At 36.7% G+C, this 24042-nt stretch overlaps 1 protein-coding gene across 1 annotated transcript; it reads left to right on the top strand.

Moving 5' to 3' along the window:
• The first annotated feature begins 2994 nt into the window (after positions 1 to 2994).
• LOC132095737 (prolyl 4-hydroxylase subunit alpha-1-like) lies at positions 2995 to 7147 on the top strand. The gene is made up of 14 exons (XM_059500848.1): positions 2995 to 3126; positions 3432 to 3528; positions 3709 to 3857; positions 4041 to 4166; positions 4268 to 4489; positions 4764 to 4906; positions 5011 to 5187; positions 5499 to 5551; positions 5739 to 5835; positions 6091 to 6141; positions 6557 to 6595; positions 6714 to 6782; positions 6864 to 6960; positions 7077 to 7147. The coding sequence occupies exons 1-14, from the start codon at positions 3042 to 3044 to the stop codon at positions 7145 to 7147; spliced, it is 1476 nt and encodes a 491-aa protein (XP_059356831.1). The 5' UTR covers positions 2995 to 3041.
• The last annotated feature ends 16895 nt before the right edge of the window (positions 7148 to 24042 follow it).

Here is a 24042-nt window from a genome sequence, read left to right as displayed (position 1 = left end):
TTATAGTCAGTCATGATTTTGCATGGTTGCTTCAACACTTGTTGACATGTAACAATAATTCTGATTGGTCTTAGTTTCTTAAGGCAGGCAGGACAGAGTGTTAAATTAAGCTTGTCAGAAAAATTGTAAGGTAAGTGAGCCTGACATAAATTTAATTCATGACCAATAAGGGTACTAAAGCAATTATACATATGCTTACCAACAAAGCAAAGGTTTATGAACAATGTTTTGACATGCTCTTTCAAATAAAAAAGTTTAATTTAAAAAAAGAATCTTCGGTTTTTGTGAAGAATGGCATTTTAGATAGAAATGGCTGGTTAAGCTAAAATGGGCCAGTTTCACAATTTCAAATTACCTGTGTTGTTCTCTTTTTATATTGGCTAATTTTAACTGAACAGCTGGCCCATTTACCTGAATGTTGTGCCGTAGCTCAAGAAGGTGCATGCCTGCTGATACTCTAACTCTCATAATTTGAAAACAGTTATACATTTTGACATTTAAAAAATATATAAATATTTAAGAGACACGTGGTAATTTATAAAAAAAATTCATTAGATCTCATGCATAGCTTATTTGATGGTATTATAAGTCATTTACCAAAACGTGGCCCATCTTAGCTGACTTCACCCTACTAGTCAGGTAAAATCACCATCATACTAGATTATAAGAGCAGACTGATTGCTATAAAAAAAGAGAAGAAGCACTTCCAATAATTGTGTTCTTGTTAGCAATGGTTACCTCCAAAGAAATACGTGCAGACATCATCGCTTTGCATCAAAATGGCCTCACATGCAAGGAAATTGCTACAAAGAATATTGCACCTGAAAGAACCATTTACCGGATCATCAAGAAGTTCAAGGAGAAAGAGGTTTGACTGCTGTGAAGAAGTCTTCAGGACGTCCCAGAGTGTCCAGAAAGCACCAGGACCATCTCCTACTGAGGGGTCAGCACCAGTGCAGAGCTTGCTCGAGAAGGGCAGCAGGTTGGTGTGAGAGCATCTGCACACACAGTGAGGCCAAGACTTTTTAACAAAGGCCTGGTGTCAAGAAGAGCAGCAAAGAACCTACTTCTCTCCAAGAAAAACATCAAGGACAGACAATTGATTTTTCAAAGAAGAAAAGGTGAATGCTACAATGAGTCCTGTGACATGCCAAAAGTGAAGCATTCTGAGACCATCCATGTGTGGGGTTGCTTTTCAACCAAGGGAGTGTGCTCTATTATTCTGCCCACAAACACTGCCATGAATAAAGAATGGTATCAAAACATCCTGCAGCGACTTCTTTCAACGATCCATGAGCAATTTGGTGATGATCCGTGCATTTTCCAGCATGGTGGAGCATGTCACAAAGCAAGAGTGATAAAGTGGCTCGAAGATCAATACATTGAAATTTTGTATCCGTGGCCAGGCAACTCCCAAGATCTCAATCCCATAGAGAACCTGAGGTCAGTCCTCAAAAGGCCAGTGGACCAGCAGAAGCCCACAAATTCTGATCAACTCTGAGAGCTAATAAGGCAAGAATGGATCACCATCAGCAGGATTTGACCCAGAAGCTAATATCCATGCCAGAGCGAACTGCAGAAGTTATGAAGAACAAGGGTCAACACTGTAAATATTGCCAATTTATAATATGCTTATCATTGTTTTTCAGTATACCATAGAAATGTGGAAAAATAATATACAAATGAGGCAGCAAACTTTGCAAAACACAGAATTTATGTCACTGCCAAAACTTTTGTTGGTCAATGTGTCTGTGTTTGATTTTTTTCCCCATTTGTTTGAATATTTATATAAACAATATTTGTTAAAGATTATTCTAGTCACCATTCATGAGTGTGTGTGTTTTTTTATTGCCTGGAAATGTATTTTACAAGATTTCTGATAAGAAAATATTTTTTTTTGTGATGAGAGATCTGAACAGAGCTGATTATTGTGTTATGTTCTAAAAGCTGAATGAAATATAGTACACCGAGATTTTTGAGAGTGATATCACAATTTCAACATAATATATTGACATTCTTAGATTTTTTCACCAATCCAGATCAGGAAGTGCAGGAATCAGCCTGATTTTTACATGAATGTTTTTGTTGAGTTCCAGTAAGTATGAGATATGATCTGTCTCCCTCCCTGTTCTTGTCTTAAGCTGGGTGTTCAGTGTACCCCGCATGAGGTATGTCAACAGACTTCAGAGTCTTCATGTGTGAGATATGACGCACACAGAACAAATATGCCGATGTAATGATGGACTTTAACTTTTAGTTTCTGCATTAGTCTTACTCACATGTGATGCAGACATGGTTGCTAACACAGCATTCTTGTAACCATGTGTTGAATGACAGAGGAATTGTATTATTTTTCTGTTTATTTTGTTACTCTGCCTAGAAAAAAAAGCACTAGAAATTTGAAAAATGAGTCTGAACTGTCCCACATACCACTTCTAGACAAGTGAAACCGCTATGTGAAACAAATTTGTCTAAATACTCTGTTGATATGTCAACCTGACATCCTATGATGAGATGACGGGATTTGGTTGTGAAACCTGTTCCTGCTGTTGAAGAAGTGGGCGGACTAGTTCCTACAGAATTTTCGGAAAGTAGCTAGTTTCAAATAAGCCTAAAATATGATTACACAACAAAAACGCATGAGATTGTAAACAAATGACTAATAGAAAAAGTTATAGTAAATATATATTAACAAAAAATTCTATGTCCATTGTGTATGCAGTGTTAAATGATTTTAAAACAGATCTCATGATCAAACAGACCCAACAATATTTGTCCAGTTATTAGGTACATAATTTCTACATACAATAAATGAAAGACTATTTTTGAATCATCATTGTTGTCACGAGAGTTCACTCATGTTAATTTTCACTTTCGTTTCATAAGTCTTCAAGTGCACTACTGAGAAGTTGGAAAAATTCAGGCAGGTGATGTAATGCAGGTGTGTCTTTATCATATAAAAGGATGCACATAAACACTCTGTATTTAAGCTCTGCTGGTTCCCTTCAAGATACATGTTTTTGTTTTGAGGTATTGAAGGTATGATGATGGCCATAAAGCAACTGACTGTACTTGTGGTGTGTTCTGTGGTTGTCTGTACAAGAGGTGAATTCTTCACTTCAACAGGTATATTATTATTATCTTTGCATTCAATGTCAATTATTGTGTTTATTCATTTCAATTAATTGTTCATTTACTGTTCTATCCCTAATTCTCTTATGTGCTTATACTGCTGCCTTGAAATGATTTCTTTATTATTTTGTGAGACACTTTATCAGATTTACAATCAATTGATTCCATTAATGATTAAACACATATTTTTGGTTTCTTACTAATAAACGTTTTTCATTATACCTACAGTTATGTTGAAAAATAAATAAAAACAATTAAAGGGTCTTTGACAATTAAGTGCAGATGTAATTGTTTTACAGATAAAATTTCACAACTTTTTGAAGAGGAGAACTTCCTTCTGGGGACCTTCAGTTTGTACATTGATGCTGAAGAAGAAATTGTAAAGAGAATGAAGAGGTGAAAATTTCCCTATATTAACCATGAAAGTACTTTTTATTAAGAGCTTTTCAGTTTCCAGCAACAACCTGGGAATCTAATTGTGACAACAATCTTATGTCTGGTTTTAGTTCAAGATTCTATTATTAAATACATCTATTTGACACAACAATATTTGATGAACTTTTATCTTCAATCCAGAGATCTTCTTCTTCTTCAACTGGGCACATACTTAGACCCTGTGGACCCTGAGGAAATAAAAGACCCTGTGGCAGCTTTTAAACTCCTTATGCGACTGAAAGATGAATGGTTGAAGATTGAAAATTTCACTCAAAATAGTCTTAATAAACGTGAGACCTTATTTAATTTTTTTTAAGTGAAATGTCTAAACATGCATTGTATATTATTATTAATAGGATAAGAAATGTTGAGGAGAACTGTTGATGAAAGAGTAAAACAGTGATAAATGCTTTCAAGATGTATTAAACTTTCTCAATACAGTTGTTATATCTTTTCTTATATTTGAAAATCAGACAACGTGTATCAGATACTGCTGGAATATGCACAGATCCCACAGTTAGAGGATTTGAAGGGCGCAGCTTTAGGACTGATCAGTCTGCAAGAGCTCTACAAACTCTACCCACACAACATCACAAAGGGTGAACTGTCTGCGCGAATGTGGTTTCATTGCAAGAGTTTCACTTTTTTCCTTTCAAAACAAGTTACAGTCTGATTGATGCTTTCATTTTTCATTTCACAGGAACGTCTTTAAATGCAAATGAAGCTTCTGTGGTTGGGTTGTTCGGTTATACTGAGCACAAATTCCAGCATGCCTTTCTCTGGTTTCTGTACAGTCTGGAGAGATTAACAGAATACTCAACAGTTACTAAGGAAGAGTTGCTCCGTTACCTTAGTGTCTCAGCCTATCATTTTGGCAGCCTACCTGTGGCAATTTACTTCGGCCAACAGCTTTCAAATCTGGGTGAGCTTATGGTGACATTACAGTATTTTCCGCACTATAATGCGCACTTAAAAGCCTTTAATTTTCTCAAAAAAAGACAGTGCGCCTTACAATCCGGTACGCACTATATATGAAAAAAGTTCTAAAATAGGCCATTCATTGAAGGTGCGCCTTATAATCCAGTGCGCCTTATAGAGCTGAAAATACGGTAAGTTTATTATTGATATTTGTATATATGAGGTTGTCCAAAAACTTTGCAATTAGACTGTTGAAGCCATGAACTTCTTTGCCTCAGACCCAACTAATGATGATGTCAAAGTTCTGCTGAACCAGTATAGACTCCTTCGCTTCCAGAGGACTTCAAACCCTGACATATTCACACTGAACACAGAGTCAAGTAAATATGAGAGACTGTGCAGAGGAGAGATTGATGAGAGGGTAAGGGCAACGTCTCAAATTTAAATAATTTGACATGAAATTACAAACAGGCAGTGTGAAGCTTTGCGTGTTAGTTGGAAATTGATTATGTTTTATAAAATCAGACCACCAGGAGGCAGAGAGCGCTGTCCTGTAGGTACAGCACAGGTGGAGGAAACCCCAGACTGATGTATGCACCAGTGAAAGAGGAAGTGGAGTGGGACGAGCCTCGTATCATCAGATATCATGACATTATTTCAGACAGAGACATAGAGAATCTGAAGAATATCTCCAGACCTCTAGTAATTATCTAACACACACACACACACACAAATTAATAAACTCTTTGATTGTTAATATTATTAGAATATAACATCTATTTTTATTTTTTTTATTGTGCTGGTAAAAGGTGCATTTCTTTTCAAAGTTGTATGTATGAGTAACAATGTCCCAAAGTGAGGTTCATAAAGAAATGATTTACATCGTTGAAAATCATCAGGATGAACTGGAGTGTCTTTAGGCCAGATTTGGCATATGGAGATTTGGTTGCCCATACACTTTTGACAATTTAATTATTTGTTTTAATCTATTAACCTTTTGTCGTCTCCTGTAGCTTTCTAGGTCTGAGACTACAGCAGGAGTGTCAAAGAGCCGTACTTCTCAAAGGTGATAATCTAATTTTACCCATCATGTTCCCAACATTGTATAGTACATATTATAGTACAACATTAGTACTTATTTATTCACACTTTTTACAGGAAGAAAAATGAAAACACTTTACAATGTGGTTGAATTTGAGGTAAAGTTTAAACTGGTTGTGAAGTGTTGCTAAAAATCATTCTCTTGTTTTCAGTGTTTTTCTAGATGAAGGCTACCCTGTGGTTTCTCGTGTCAGTCAGAGGATTGCAGACATCACAGGACTCTCCATGGAATCAGCTGAACACCTACATGTACGGTCATAGTAAATAAGAAATACAACCTGCTCATGCACAGGCAATATAATAATATAATATAATATAATATAATATAATATAATATAATATAATATAATATAATATAATATAATATAATATAATATAATATAATCATTCACCGCATTTATTGAACTTAAGTCTGATTTCTGGATTAGCATGTTTTTTCCTTGTGAAATATTTTGTTGTTTTGCCTGAAAATTTCATTTGATTTAAGGTGCGATCATTTTCCAGGTTCAGAATTATGGCATTGGTGGCAAATATGAACCACATTATGATGCATGGGTAAGATTACTATATTAAAATACAGCTATTACATCACCTTAGCCTATAAAAAGTATTTTCTATGGATTCCCTTGTGTGTTAAATACTGTAGTTACTTGAAGAAACTTCCCCATTGTCATAGATATTTTCTTTCACATGTTTCCCTCAATCAGTAATGAGTTTGTTGGTGCCGACAACACAATCCTGATACATATTATTGTTTGTTGGCATACATTACGCTGTGGCATTTAGTTTGCAGTTTTAAAAAGTCTCTGTGTGCAATTTATGTTTTTGATGAAGAATGTGAAAGTCATTCTTCAACCAAGGCTCGATTTTAGGCTTTCAAACTGAATAGCTCTATTCTGTGTTATTGAGAGACTGATTACGTTAACCAATCAAATCATTACAAGATAACTTACTATGTTTAATCTCACAGGATACTGAGAATGGAAGGATTGCTACGTTCTTAATTTATGTAAGTTTTGCCCTCCAAATGCCTGTGTAAACATTCAAAATTAATTTATACATTTATTTGCAAGATTACATGTATTGTACAATCCTTAGGAACAATAAATAATGTTTTCTCGCTGTAGATGAGTGATGTGGAGAAAGGGGGCGCCACTGTGTTCCCTGAAGTTGGAGTTGCATTGAAGCCAAAAAAAGTAAACCCCCAGATCACTGATCTGTACGGTATATTAGAATAATTGAAGTTAAAATCATGCATCAATTTTCTGCTGCTTAAGGGATCAGCTGTGTTTTGGTACAACCTCCACAAGAATGGAAAAGTGGATTCGAATACAGAGCATGCTGGATGCCCTGTGTTATGGGGAAACAAATGGGGTAGGTTTTTAAAGAACTTGGATTTCTAATGTGTATCTTCTGTAATGTACAAATAAATTTGTCAATTTAATTTTAGTTTCATATGACAATGAACTATATATTTGTTGTCTTTTCAGTGGCTAATAAATGGATCCATGAGTATGGACAGGAGTTCAGAAGACCCTGTTCTTTGTCATACTGGAAGTGAAAAAAACGGAGACCATGAAGAAATCATATTAAGTGTATCTGTTATATTTATCATGTATCATACAATTGTAGAATCTGTAATATAGTGTATACTGCATTAAATTTAACAATGAATTATTACTGTCTACACTGTAAAAAAAAATTTGTTGAGTCAACTAAAAATATTATGTTACCCCGCTGCCTAAAATTTTTTTGTTATCTTGACAAAAAAAATCTTGTTGAAACAACTTCAAATTAGAGTGGAATTAGTCCAGGTAACAAATTTCTTTAAGTTGACTTGACTATTATTTTCTAGTCCAGTCAACTAAATCATGTTGTGTCAACAGGGATTTTTTTTTTATTTTTTTTTTTACTTAGATCAATAATCGTAAACAAATGTTACCCCACTGCCTTAAATGTTTAAATAAAGATGACAAAACACTTTTTTTATGTAATTTATTTAATGATAGAGACAACACTTGCATTCACATTTAAATTGAACAAGCAATTTGCTGTCAACACATCAACTGACAATTGATTAAAAAAAATTGCAAAATACAAACACACACGTCTAAAGATCTGAAACGACACTTGAAAGTGTGATGTAAAATAAATAAATTTGGCATGGGATTGAGAAACAAATAGTTTCATTTCAATTCATCAGATCAAAACCAAAGGACTTTTTTTTTTTTTCATAACTCAATATGAAAATCAGAAGGTTAAACTCTGCATATTAGCCCTGCACAAGTTCACATGCACTCCCCCCACCATAATGCAAGTCATGGTCAAAATGAGAAACCAAGATATATGTATATAATATCACAATTAGTTAAAAAAAATTAGTGTACTGTACTTCTGTATAATAAGATATAAATGGAATGAATGCACATGGAAGCACAAAGATCTCAACCATCAGATTCTAAATTTCATAGCACAACATGACCAGACAGAGGTGTTAACATCAGAAGGATCTTGAAAGTTTCCAAACTCTCCACCATCATAATTCTACATACTGAAAATGTGTACAAACTGTTTAAGAAATGAGAGGTGAAACAACATTTGTTTACATGACAAAGGTGGAGGTGTTGCTTCAATTTATAACAACGTTTTCAGGATTTCTCAGAGGGCAGGCTACAAGTATAACTCGTTTGAAGTAATGGTGCTTCATATAACATTATCCAGAGAAACAAATGTTAATGATAAATCCCCTGTTATGTTTGTACTGGCTACTGTATACAGGCCACCAGGGCACCATACAGACTTCATTAAAGAGTTTGGTGATTTTACATCCGAGTTAGTTCTGGCTGCAGATAAAGTTTTAATAGTTGGTGATTTTAATATCCATGTTGATAATGAAAACGATGCATTGGGATCAGCATTTATAGACATTCTGAACTCTATTGGTGTTAGACAACACATTTCAGGACCTACTCATTGTCGAAATCATACTCTAGATTTAATACTGTCACATGGAATTGATGTTGATGGTGTTGAAATTATTCAGCCAGGTGATGATATCTCAGATCATTATTTAGTTCTTTGCAAAATTCATATAGCCAAAATTGTAAATTCTACTTCTTGCTACAAGTATGGAAGAACCATCACTTCTAACACAAAAGACTGCTTTTTAAGTTATCTTCCTGATGTATCCAAATTCCTTAGCATATCCAAAACTTCAGAACAACTTGATGATGTAACAGAAACTATGGACTCTCTCTTTTCTAGCACTTTAAATAAAGTTGCTCCTTTACGCTTAAGGAAGGTTAAGGAAAACAGTTTGACACCATGGTATAATGAGCATACTCGCACCCTAAAGAGAGCAGCCCGAAAAATGGAGCGCAGCTGGAGGAAAACAAAACTAGAGGTATTTCTTATTGCTTGGCGGGAAAGTAACATATCCTACAGAAAAGCATTAAAAACTGCTAGATCCAATTACTTTTCTTCTCTTTTAGAAGAAAACAAACATAACCCCAGGTATTTATTCAATACAGTGGCTAAATTAACGAAAAATAAAGCCTCAACAAGTGTTGACATTTCCCAACACCACAGCAGTAATGACTTTATGAACTACTTTACTTCTAAAATCGATACTATTAGAGATAAAATTGCAACCATTCAGCCGTCAGCTACAGTATCACATCAGACAGTGCACTATAGACCCCCTGAGGAACAGTTCCACTCATTCTCTACCATAGGAGAGGAAGAATTGTATAAACTTGTTAAATCATCTAAACCAACAACATGTATGTTAGACCCTATACCATCTAAGCTCCTAAAAGAGGTGCTTCCAGAAGTCATAGATCCTCTTCTGACTATTATTAATTCCTCATTGTCATTAGGATATGTCCCCAAAACCTTCAAACTGGCTGTTATTAAGCCTCTCATCAAAAAACCACAACTTGACCCCAAAGAACTAGTTAATTATAGACCAATCTCGAATCTCCCTTTTCTGTCCAAGATACTCGAAAAGGTGGTATCCACACAATTATATTCCTTCTTAGAGAAAAATGGTATATGTGAGGATTTCCAGTCAGGATTTAGACCGTATCATAGTACTGAGACTACTCTCCTTAGAGTTACAAATGATCTGCTCTTATCATCTGATCGTGGGTGTATCTCTCTATTAGTTTTATTGGATCTTAGTGCTGCGTTTGACACAATTGACCACAACATTCTTTTGCATAGACTTGAACACTTTGTTGGCATCAGTGGAAGTGCATTAGCATGGTTTAAATCGTACTTATATGACGGCCATCAGTTCGTAGCAGTGAATGAAGATGTATCCTATCGATCACAAATGCAGTATGGAGTACCTCAAGGCTCAGTACTAGGGCCGCTACTCTTCACGCTTTATATGTTACCCTTGGGAGATATCATCAGGAAACATGGTGTTAGCTTTCACTGTTATGCTGATGATACTCAGCTCTTTATTTCTTCGCAGCCCGGTGAAACACACCAATTTGAAAAACTAATGGATTGCATAGTCGATATAAAAAACTGGATGACGAGTAATTTCTTACTGCTAAATTCTGAAAAAACAGAGGTGTTAATTATAGGACCTAAAAACTCCGCTTGTAATAACCTAGAACACTGTCTAAGACTTTATGGTTGCTCTGTCAATTCTTCGTCATCAGTTAGGAACCTAGGTGTGCTATTTCATCGCCAGTGTTGGGGAGTAACTAGTTACATGTAACGGCGTTACGTAATTTAATTACAAAATTATTGTAACTGTAATTAGTTACAGTTACTAAGAAAAAATGAGTAATTAAATTACAGTTACTTATGAAATTTTTAACGATTACAAAGGGGATTACATTTGAATATTTACACACATCCACATACAGATTTAACTGATTTCTTTCCCAAATTGCACTGACTATTCTGAGACATACCGCCCTAATAATTTCCGGGATGCGGAAATACAGTCTGGTTCATAGAATCCAGTCATAAAAACGAAATGCCTAACGCGGACGGAATATGCCACATTTTGGATGACTAAATCAAAAGTAGGTCAGCACACTTCAATCAAAACATTACATTGACTAGTGTCTGTGACAGACATCCCAACCTGCAAAAAGTCATTTCAGGGAGGTATCCCGAAGCCCCCCCCCAAAATGAAGAAAATACACCTCAGCTGTAGTCACCTTCTCAGTGAGACTTTGCCTATCTGGGGAACGGAGATATATTGGAGCAGCCTTCCCTGTGCTTACCCTCCCTAACATGTTGTGGTCCCTAAAAGATATAGAAGCATAAAATATTATTTCTATAAGCTATAGGCCTATGTAATTATTCGTTAATTATGTATAAATATGTAGATTACTTTTACTATTTATATAATCTGTTTATACAATTTATGTAAACTGCTTTTATTTATTTTCCATTGAAACTTTAAACAGGTCTAAGGAGTTTGTTGTTTTCATGTAGCCTTGGCAACTAGCCTGAATAATATGCAGATTAGGGCTGCAACTAACGATTATTTTGATAATGGATTAATCTGTCGATTATTTTTACGATTAATCGGTTTATGTGCTTATATTTTAGTTTTTTCCATTTTCATTCCATCAAGTAAATTATTAATAAATGGTCTTTATCCTTCAGCATAGATTTTTTAAGAGATTTTAACCATTTTGCACTGTCATATCCTCATCAAAAATATACCTGGAGTTGTTTAATTATGTGTTAGTAATCCTTTGTCGAACTCTTCTGCAATCAGAACACTGACCCATACTCTAGCAAATTTCACAAGTAGATTTCAAATAATGTTTTCACCATGGCAGTCCTTAGAGCTCCTAAAGTAGTTTAACATCCCAAACAAAGCTTATTAAGGAATCTTTCAGAACATATTTTCACGAAGAATAAGGATAAAACAGAATAAAATTGCAGTGCATTGTATTTTATTATTTACTGGGAAACAGCTTTATAGCTTATGCTGTGAAATTGTAAACAATCCTTCGAATAAAGTGCTAATGGCATGAAACCTGAATGGAACTCACAATTTAAAGTAAAATCCATCAGAAGGTTGTCCAGAAAAAAAAATTGGACACACACAAAAAACCTGCTGTGTGAAAAAGAGCGGTGAATACTTAGAAAAAAAGTGCATTTCAAATATCTTTAAACATTTACCTCTCTCATTCAGTCATAATTAAGCTGCAAGACAACGCGTGGAAAACGCTAGGCGCACCGCTTTCTCCTTCTTTCCAAAGCGCTCGGGCAGAAGCGCCCCTGAGGCGTCTGCCTTTGCTAAGCAACCATGACGTGCTCTCTCCTTGAAGACGCGGAAATTTCAGCAAAGGATAAATGGATTTGATGCTCAAAACATCGCTTGCAGTAGCTCTGCTACTAAATTTATTTCAAAATGGAAATCCATATACAACTATGATCAGCTGTTCCTTTCATCTTGACTGAGCTTTTAACGTTGTTATGGGAAAGGATGAAGCTGATTGGTTAGTTCTTGTCACATGACCCGCGGTGCGCTTGCCGCATTCTGAAAAGTTTAAATGTTTTTAACTCGATGCGGTGCGGTGTTGGAAATAACGAACTTGAGCGCGCAAAAGACGCGATATGTGAACGTCCCCTTAAACAGTTCAGTAGTGCAGAGTTTACAGGTTACTCTTCTTTTTTAAAGGCTCAAAGTAAAGTTCTCCCACATCACGCTGAATGCTGCAGAGACGCTGTTCGGGAAGCACGTGACATAAAACGAGGCCAGCTATTGGCTATTCGCTACTTCTCCTGCTGTACTGGCTGAGTAAAACCTCCGGTGGCTCATTACTGCCACACTTTGGTCACCGCAGATTTGAAATATGCGCGAAATAAGCCGCTTACGGCAAATAAAAGTTATTTAGCAACGAATCGATGACTAAATTAGTTGACAACTATTTTAATAATCGATTTTAATCGATTAAATCGATTCGTTGTTTCAGCTCTAATGCAGATGAAATGAAACTTGTCAACTCACCTCAACATGCCTTTTGCAATCATATAACCCACCATGGGCAATGCTTGAGCAAGACTGTCATTATGTTTGACACCTATAAGACAGGGGTACACTTTCGTGTAGTCTGCCGTAAAATGTGTCTTATACTTTTTTTTTTTTTTTTTTGTGGCACTCTCCCTCTGCCAATGGTGCTCCTGTTTCTAGATAGACATTACTGATTAATTTTGTTCGGGAGAAGAGATAAAAGCCCGCCCACACTGACAATTGATTGGTTGATTTGCAGAAACAGGCCAATCAGGAAGCTCTCTGTCTTACATGCGCTTCACACACACGCACATTAGCACGCACACGCAAGATCTCTCGCTCCCTCTCTATGGCAAGCCAAAGTAGTCACTAACGACTGCTCGGGCGTCTGATTGCATCTTGGCACGTCAAAAGCGCGCGATTTAACAGCAAAACGCGCATCCTTGACGCGCGATTTGCCATAACAACGCGCGTTCTTAGCGTGCGCTTTGGGATTGTGGACAACGCGCGCCAGAAACGCGCGTTTTGGTGTATCCAAACGCGCGTCCTCGACGTGTGATTTACTGTAAAAACGCACGTTCTTAGCGTGCGCTTTGGAGTCACCAAAGACACGCGTTTTTGACGTGCGTTTATCATAATAGAAATGGGCGTCCAAGTTTTGAACGTGTAAACAGGTCAACCAAACTGGCGGTGCAAACGTCTTTTGAAGTATCCAAACAGGCGAAAGGAACGTGCGCTCTCATAGTGTTTTCAAAATGGCACGTCGGAAGCGTGTGCTCACTTCATAGGGCAGGAGTCTGTAATGCTTTGTCCGCTATATATGGGCTATTACGGTAGCCTGAGGCATGGCTGCCGCATACATATATATATATATATTTTCCACTCAGTCATAATGAGGGATGTTATGTTGTTTAAACGACATATTTTAATTGTATGTTGTTAAGCTTCATTAAAGAAATGTGTCTGATACACTCTCTATTATAGATCAGTGGTGTGGTACAGTTTAGCCTACATGATGTCAGTTGTTAATTTTAGCTGCTATCTAACTTTACCTGTGTAGCACCATGTAATGATATTATATGGGGTTAGAATTGTTGCTTTATTTCATGCGTAAACAAACCTGCGAGACCATAACAACAAGGTATTGTCAGAGTTGGATTCATTAATGTTTTATTTTGAATTAAGATTATTATATTAATATATAATTTTTTTTAAATTATTAAATTATTATAATGACCATAGGCCTTGTCTACCGGCTGTATGCGATCGTCAGCATTCAAATTAAGTTTATCATGAATAAATGTTATATAAAGTGCATAATATAAAATAGGCCTAAAAGTAAAATATTTGATCATTGTCTTGTGAGTCCATTAACTAACTGATCGTCTTTCCCCCGTATTATTTCTATATTATTATTATTACACTATTATTATTGGTTATATTTTTTATACATATTTTTTCACCTTCATTTCGATCTCCTTAACGTTCTGAATACTTTTGTAAATAATAGCCTACTGTAAATGCTCGACACACCAATCATGCTTTGATTATGCTGACTGGATTTTTTGCTGGAATTGATTATGCTGACTGGATTTTTTGCTGGAATGCAGTCAAAGTCATACGGGTATTCTATAGTCTTTGGTTTAAATGTAACATATATTTCATCTCATTTCATCTAAATAACGAGACTGTCCTCCTAAAAACGACCACATATGTTTTTGTGCAAGCATCAAGCGCCCTCTAGCGGCCTTATGACAGTCTCGTTTGTCGGGTATGTCGTCACCAAATAACCTTTGAATCGGGTTTGTAAAAATATTATTTGGCATCTTATGATCTTACATTCTCTGCAAACAAATTGAAAATTTGTATTTATTTATTTATTTTCAATATTAACCCATTTTGTTTTAAAGAGGTTTTTCTGTTACATATTCCTGTCTGTACCTATGAGTTACTTTCTGTACTCAATCAGTACTTTTTAAAAGTTGTTTATCCACTATAATATAATTTTTATAATAACTACTTTTTTGTTTTTATTTCTTCATAGTGACACAAAAACTGGAGAGAGAGAATGGTATTATGGGCATTATGTTTGTCTGAAAAGTTTGGCATATAAATAAACACTAATATGGAAATTACTACAAATGTGTGTCATTTTATGCCTGTGTTTTTTAAATTTGATTTATTTTTATTTTTTTATTATTATTTTACTATTTATTCCTATAGTTCAACTGGTAGGGCTAAGAATGGCAAGATCGGACATACACCTCCAATAAACACAGAAGTGATTAAATGTATACATTCAATACACTAAAAATATTTTTTTATACATTATATGCAAAAATGTTGAGCTTAAATATTGTACATTAATTATTATTAGTGTAAAGAATGTGTACAATGGGAAATATTAGGCCCTTGTTTGAAAATAAATAACTGTAATCAAAAAATCTATTGCTGAATCAGGTTTACCCCACAATGCAAATCTGTCGTTTTAGTTTTATATTTAGTGGGGGGAAATAAACTGAACCTTTCCATTCACCACAAGAACCTGGAAGAGCATGTCATGGATGACCATATATGGACAAGTAAGTGTGAAGCTTCTGCTCAACTGGGTTGCCATTGGCTTTGAAGTACACTTGGCACTCACAGGACTCTCTGTGATTGGACTTTCTTTTAACCCAAATAAAAAAAAACTTTTAATGTTGCAAAGTAATTTTTGCTGTTATTATTATGTCAGTAATACCTTCAGTTAACAATGATGTATTGCTATATTGTGAAAAATTATTCTCTATTCTCATCATTGGCAACAAACTGTTGAGACACATTTTTAGATTGTCTTAGCAAAAACATACCATTATGTAAGTTGGACGTCATACTTATCTTAGTATTAAGACATCAGAAAATCTACATAAGTGCCCATTTGGAAAAGGCTCAATTTATTTCATTAGTTTAAGGGCAATAATACAGTGCTGACAGTAAACAAAGACAACAAATACATATTGTGACACTTATTGTACTATCATACAAGGCCAATGTGTCATTCAGTAAGACAATGTGTGACAGTGTGCAGTTTATGGTGCAAAAGTCATACAATTCATGCAATGCAAAGAATCATAATATAAAAGACCTAATTCATAAATCTCTGTAAAGAATGTCTCATCTTTGTCCTGCTCAGGTGCTAGACATCAGTAATGTGCATGATCATCTTCATTATAATACAGAGCAGGACTCATGTTGATCTTTCCTTGATTCATCTCCTTCAGTTGTGCATGAAGTCCATGCAGTCTCTTCTAATGTAGCTTTCTGCCAGCTCTTCATCTAACTGAATTTCATTAATATGACTAAATATTAATGTCTTACTTAAAACAACCATTGTGATTATATGTGTTGTTCACAAAATTAAATGGTGAATTTACCATTTACCAGAGAGAGAGAGAGAGAGATTCATAAAGAGCTGCTGGACACTGAATATTGTTGTAGGAGCTGGAGATGTGTGTGATATGAAGAAACTGCAAAACAGAAAATAAAAGAAAAACACTGAATTACAATTACATTACAAAAAGGTATTAAAGCCATGGCATTGTGGTTAATGTGTTCTAACTATAAATACCACAGTAAAACAGTTATCATGGTAAATTAAAGCTGCAAGCAGCGATGAACGGGCCCTCGCACCCGGGCTCACCGGCAGCGAGTGGCTTTAGTAAATAGGTGAACGGTGAGAAATATGCATTTAAACTCATAAATATAAGTAGAATATATCAATGTTTATTCCATATATGTTCCAATCTTCCTGTTGCCAGCAGGTGGCGCTATCATTATAATGGAATATTGGCCTTCAGATGTGTTCAGGGCTGCACTCTTAAGGAACATGTGAAGTTTGGGGAAGATCAAACATTTTATGCCTGAGTTACAACAACTTCTTTTGCTGTGGCGAGACATCAAATTTTGTCATTTTTGCCATGGACACGCTCTTTAACAAAAACTCAAGATTGCCACAATTTAAAATTACACAGGCCTTTAGATTAGACTGACCACAAAAATACATTAATGTCAAAAAATCTCTAGGAGTAGTTTGTCTCAGCGTAAAATATGTCACTTCCTGTTGCCAGCAGGTGGCGCTATGACTATAATTGAATATGGGCATGTAGATCTGTTAAGGGCAGAAGTCTTATCTAACATGCAAAGTTTGGGGCAGATTGGACATTGTATGTCTGAGTTACAGCAACTTCCTTTTTCATGGCGAAACATCGAAATTTGTCAGGCCGCCATGGACACTCCCTTTAACGAAATCTCAAGATCTTCCCAATTTAACATCGCAAAGGCCTTTAGATTTAACTGACCAAGTTTGATGCTGATCTGAATAAATCTCTAGGAGGAGTTCGTTAAAGTACAACCCCTGAAAATGCCAAAAACACCACCAATTTTGCAGAGAACATTCTAAATAACTGACTTCCTGTTTGGATTCGGATTTCGTACCAAGAGACTTTTTCGTAGATATTGGTGTGTTACATGTGTGTACCGATTTTTGTACATGTACGTGAAACATAGCTCGAGGCGCACTCCATTGAAAGGGTATATGCACTCAGTTGAAAGTGTATAGGTGGCGCTATCGAGCCATTTTGCCACACCCAATGGAATATTGGCCTTCAGATCTGTTCAGGCCAGGACCCTTATCACACATGTGAAGTTTGGGCAAGATCGGACATTTTATGCCTGAGTTATAACATCTTTTATTCCCATGGCGACACATCAAACTTCGTCACGGCGCCATGGACACGCCTTTTAACGAAAACTCAAGATCTTCACAACTAAACATCACACAGGTCTTTAGATTAGACTGACCACAAAAATAACATTGATGTCATAAAATTTCTAGGAGTAGTTTGTCATGGCGAATCATCGAAATTCGCCAGGCCGCCACGGACACGCCCTTTAACGAAAACTCAAAATCTTCGCAATTTAACATCGCAAAGTCCTTTAGATTAGGCATACCAAATTTGGTGTTGATCTGAATAAGTTTCTAGGAGGAGTTCGTTAAAATACAACTCATGGAAATGGCAAAAATGACACAAAATTTGCTCATAATATTAAAAATAACCGACTTCCTGTTGGGTTTAGAATTTTGCTCTAAGAGACTTTTTTGTAGGTATTGGAGAGTTACATGTGTGTACCGATTTTCATACATGTACGTGAAACGTAGCTCGAGGCGCACACCGTTGAACATGTATAGGTGGCGTTGTCGAGCCATTTTGCCACACCCACTTCTGAAACCCATATCAGACGTAAATTTTCGCCAGTTCTGAGGTGTGTGCAAAGTTTCATGACTTTTCGAGCATGTTTAGGCTCTCAAAAATGCGATTCATCTTAGAGAAGAAGAATAATAATAATAATTAAAGCTGCAAGCAGCGATGAACGGGCCCTCGAACCCGGGCTCACCGGCAGCGAGTGGCTTTAGTAAATAGGTGAACGGTGAGAAATATGCATTTAAACTCATAAATATAAGTACAACCCGAATTCCGGAAAAGTTGGGACGTTTTTTAAATTTTAATAAAATGAAAACTAAAGGAATTTCAAATCACATGAGCCAATATTTTATTCACAATAGAACATAGATAACGTAGCAAATGTTTAAACTGAGAAATTTTACACTTTTATCCACTTAATTGGCTCATTTAAAATTTAATGCCTGCTACAGGTCTCAAAAAAGTTGGCACGGGGGCAACAAATGGCTAAAAAAGCAAGCAGTTTTGAAAAGATTCAGCTGGGAGAACATCTAGTTAATTGATATCAGGTCTGTAACATGATTAGCTATAAAAGCTTTGTCTTAGAGAAGCAGAGTCTCTCAGAAGTATAGATGGGCAGAGGCACTCCAATCTGTGAAAGACTACGTAAAAAAATTGTGGAAAACTTTAAAAACAATGTTCCTCAACGTCAAATTGCAAAGGCTTTGCAAATCTCATCATCTACAGTGCATAACATCATCAAAAGATTCAGAGAAACTGGAGAAATCTCTGTGCGTAAGGGACAAGGCCGGAGACCTTTATTGGATGCCCGTGGTCTTCGGGCTCTCAGATGACACTGCATCACTCATCGGCATGATTGTGTCTATGACATTACTAAATGTGCCCAGGAATACTTTCAGAAACCACTGTCGGTAAACACAATCCGCCGTGCCATCAGCAGATGCCAACTAAAGCTCTATCATGCAAAAAGGAAGCCATATGTGAACATGGTCCAGAAGCGCCGTCGTGTCCTGTGGGCCAAGGCTCATTTAAAATGGACTATTTCAAAGTGGAATAGTGTTTTATGGTCAGACGAGTCCAAATTTGACATTCTTGTTGGAAATCACGGACGCCGTGTCCTCGGGGCTAAAGAGGAGGGAGACCTTCCAGCATGTTATCAGCGTTCAGTTCAAAAGCCAGCATCTCTGATGGTATGGGGGTGCATAAGTGCATACGGTATGGGTAGCTTGCATGTTTTGGAAGGCTCTGTGAATGCTGAAAGGTATATAAAGGTTTTAGAGCAACATATGCTTCCCTCCAAACAACGTCTATTTCAGGGAAGGCCTTGTTTATTTCAGCAGGACAATGCAAAGCCACATACTGCAGCTATAACAACAGCATGGCTTCGTCGTAGAAGAGTCCGGGTGCTAACCTGGCCTGCCTGCAGTCCAGATCTTTCACCTATAGAGAACATTTGGCGCATCATTAAACGAAAAATACGTCAAAGACGACCACGAACTCTTCAGCAGCTGGAAATCTATATAAGGCAAGAATGGGACCAAATTCCAACAGCAAAACTCCAGCAACTCATAGCCTCAATGCCCAGACGTCTTCAAATTGTTTTGAAAAGAAAAGGAGATTCTACACCATGGTAAACATGCCGCGTCCCAACTATTTTGAGACCTGTAGCAGTAATCAAAATTGAAATGAGCTCATTTTGTGCATAAAATTGTAAACTTTCTCAGTTTAAACATTTGCTATGTTATCTATGTTCTATTGTGAATAAAATATTGGCTCATGTGATTTGAAAGTCTTTTAATTTTCATTTTATTAAAATTTAAAAAACGTCCCAACTTTTCCGGAATTCGGGTTGTAGAATATATCAATGTTTATTCCATATATGTTCCAATCTTCCTGTTGCCAGCAGGTGGCGCTATCATTATAATGGAATATTGGCCTTCAGATGTGTTCAGGGCTGCACTCTTATCGAACATGTGAAGTTTGGGGAAGATCAAACATTTTATGCCTGAGTTACAACAACTTCTCTTGCTGTGGCGAGACATCAAATTTAGTCATTTTTGCCATGGACACGCTCTTTAACAAAAACTCAAGATTGCCACAATTTAACATTGCACAGGCCTTTAGATTAGACTGACCACAAAAATACATTAATGTCAAAAAATCTCTAGGAGTAGTTTATCTCAGCATAAAATGTCACTTTGTTGCCAGCAGGTGGCGCTATGACTATAATTGAATATGGGCATGTAGATCTGTTAAGGGCAGAAGTCTTATCTAACATGCAAAGTTTGGGGCAGATTGGACATTGTATGTCTGAGTTACAGCAACTTCCTTTTTCATGGCGAAACATCGAAATTTGTCAGGCCGCCATGGACACTCCCTTTAACGAAATCTCAAGATCTTCCCAATTTAACATCGCAAAGGCCTTTAGATTTAACTGACCAAGTTTGATGCTGATCTGAATAAATCTCTAGGAGGAGTTCGTTAAAGTACAACCCCTGAAAATGCCAAAAACAACACCAATTTTGCAGAGAACATTCTAAATAACTGACTTCCTGTTTGGATTCGGATTTCGTACCAAGAGACTTTTTCGTAGATATTGGTGTGTTACATGTGTGTACCGATTTTTGTACATGTACATGAAACATAGCTTGAGGCGCACTCCATTGAAAGTGTATATGCACTCAGTTGAAAGTGTATAGGTGGCGCTATCGAGCCATTTTGCCACACCCAATGGAATATTGGCCTTCAGATCTGTTCAGGCCAGGACCCTTATCACACATGTGAAGTTTGGGCAAGATCGTTATAACATCTTTTATTCCCATGGCGACACATCAAATTTCGTCACGGCGCCATGGACACGCCTTTTAACGAAAACTCAAGATCTTCACAACTAAACATCACACAGGTCTTTAGATTAGACTGACCACAAAATAACATTGATGTCATAAAATTTCTAGGAGTAGTTTGTCGCAGTGTAAAATATTTCACTTCCTGTTGCCAATAGGTGGCGCTATGACTATAACTGAATATTGGCATGTAGATCTGTTCAGGTCAAGAGTCTTATCCAACATGTGAAGTTTGGGGCAGATTGGACATTGTATGTCTGAGTTATAGCAACTTCCTTTTTCATGGCGAAACATCGAAATTTGTCAGGTCACCATGGACACGCCCTTTAACGAAACCTAAAGTCCTTCGCAATTTAACATCGCAAATGGCTTTAGATTACACTGACCAAGTTTGGTGTTGATCTGAATAAATCTCTAGGAGGAGTTCGTTAAAGTACAACCCCTGAAAATGGCAAAAACAACACCAATTTTGCAGGGAAAATTCAAAATAACCGACTTCCTGTTGGGATTAGGATTTCGTACCAAGAGTCTTTTTTGTAGGTATTGGTGTGTTACATGTGTGTACCAATTTTTGTACATGTACGTGAAACATAGCTCGAGGTGCACTCCGTTGAAAGTGTATAGGTGGCGCTATCGAGCCATTTTGCCACACCCGATGGAATATTGGCCTTCAGATCTGTTCAGGTTAGGACTTTTATCACACATGTGAAGTGTGGGGAAGATCGGACATTTTATGCCTGAGTTATAACATCTTTTATTCCCATGGCGAGACTTTGATGTTTGTCACGGCGCCATGGACACGCCCCTTAACGAAAACTCAAGATCTTCACAATTTAACATTGCATAGGCCTTTAGATTATACTGACCATAAAAAAGACATTGATGTCAAAACATTTCTAGGAGTAGTCTGTCGAAGTGTAAAATATGTCACTTCCTGTTGCCTATAGGTGGCGCTATGACTATAACTGAATATGGGCATGTAAATATGTTCAGGTCAGGAGTCTTATTAAACATTTGAAGTTTTGGGCACATTGGACATTGTATGTCTAAGTTATAGCTACTTCAATTTTCACGGCGAATCATTGAAATTCGCCAGGCCGCCATGGACACGCCCTTTAACGAAAACTCAAAATCTTCGCAATTTAACATCGCAAAGGCCTTTAGATTAGGCATACCAAATTTGGTGTTGATCTGAATAAGTTTCTAGGAGGAGTTCGTTAAAATACAACTCATGGAAATGGCAAAAATGACACAAAATTTGCTCATAATATTAAAAATAACCGACTTCCTGTTGGGTTTAGAATTTTGCTCTAAGAGACTTTTTTGTAGGTATTGGAGAGTTACATGTTAGTACCGATTTTCATACATGTACGTGAAACATAGCTCAAGGCGCACACCGTTGAACATGTATAGGGGGCGCTGTCGAGCCATTTTGCCACACCCACTTCTGAAACCCATATCAGATGTACATTTTCGCCAGTTCTGAGGTGTGTGCAAAGTTTCATGACTTTTTGAATATGTTTAGGCCCTCAAAAATGCGATTCATTCTGGAGAATAATAATAATAATAATAATAATAATAATAAAAATAATAATAACAATAATAAAAAATAAACGGAGCAATTCCAAGAGGGTCCTCACACCATCGGTGCTCGGGCCCTAATAATAATAATAATAATAATAATAATAATAATAATAATAAACGGAGCAATTCCAAGAGGGTCCTCACACCATCGGTGCTCGGGCCCTAATAATAATAATAATAATAATAATAATAAACGGAGCAATTCCAAGAGGGTCCTCACACCATCGGTGCTCGGGCCCTAATAATAATAATAATAATAATAATAATAATAATAATAATAATAATAATAATAATAATAATAATAATAATAATAATACGGAGCAATTCCAAGAGGGTCCTCACACCATCGGTGCTCGGGCCCTAATTAAAGCTGCAAGCAGCGATGAACGGGCCCTCGCACCCGGGCTCACCGGCAGCGAGTGGCTTTAGTAAATAGGTGAACGGTGAGAAATATGCATTTAAACTCATAAATATAAGTGGAATATATCAAAGTTTATTCCATATATGTGCCAATCTTTCTGTTGCCAGCATGTGGCGCTATCATTATAATGGAATATTGGGCTTCAGATGTGTTCAGGGCTGCACTCTTATCGAACATGTGAAGTTTGGGGAAGATCAAACATTTTATGCCTGAGTTACAACAACTTCTCTTGCTGTGGCGAGACATCAAATTTTGTCATTTTTGCCATGGACACGCTCTTTAACAAAAACTCAAGATTGCCACAATTTAACATTACACAGGCCTTTAGATTAGACTGACCACAAAAATACATTAATGTCAAAATATCTCTAGGAGTAGTTTGTCTCAGCGTAAAATATGTCACTTCCTGTTGCCAGCAGGTGGCACTATGACTATAATTGAATATGGGCATGTAGATCTTTTAAGGGCAGAAGTCTTATCTAACATGCGAAGTTTGGGGCAGATTGGACATTGTATGTCTGAGTTACAGCAATTTCCTTTTTCATGGCGAAACATCAAAATTTGTCAGGCCGCCATGGACCCTCCCTTTAACGAAACCTCAAGTCCTTCGCAATTTAACATCACAAACGGCTTTAGATTAGACTGACCAAGTTTGGTGTTCATCTGAATAAATCTCTAGGAGGAGTTCGTTAAAGTACAACCCCTGAAAATGGCAAAAACAACACCAATTTTGCAGGGAAAATTCAAAATAACCGACTTCCTGTTGGGATTAGGATTTCATACCAAGAGACTTTTTTGTAGGTATTGGTGTGTTACATGTGTGTACCAATTCTTGTACATGTACATGAAACATAGCTCGAGGCGCACTTCATTGAAAGTGTATATGCACTCAGTTGAAAGTGTATAGGTGGCGCTATCGAGCCATTTTGCCACACCCAATGGAATATTGGCCTTCAGATCTGTTCAGGCCAGGACCCTTATCACACATGTGAAGTTTGGGCAAGATCGGACATTTTATGCCTGAGTTATAGCATCTTTTATTCCCATGGCGACACATCGAACTTCGTCACGGCGCCATGGACACGCCTTTTAACGAAAACTCAAGATCTTCACAACTAAACATCACACAGGTCTTTAGATTAGACTGACCACAAAAATAACATCGATGTCATAAAATTTCTAGGAGTAGATTGTCGCAGTGTAAAATATTTCACTTCCTGTTGCCAATAGGTGGCGCCATGACTATAACTGAATATTGGCATGTAGATCTGTTCAGGTCAAGAGTCTTATCCAACATGTGAAGTTTGGGGCAGATTGGACATTGTTTGTCTGAGTTACAGCAACTTCCTTTTTCATGGCGAAACATCG

Source organism: Carassius carassius, chromosome 20 (genome assembly GCF_963082965.1).
Source record: "Carassius carassius chromosome 20, fCarCar2.1, whole genome shotgun sequence".
In the NCBI taxonomy this organism is placed as follows: domain Eukaryota; kingdom Metazoa; phylum Chordata; class Actinopteri; order Cypriniformes; family Cyprinidae; genus Carassius; species Carassius carassius.
The sequence above is the reverse complement of the archived record's forward strand: the minus strand, read 5'-3'. Positions and strand labels throughout refer to the sequence as shown.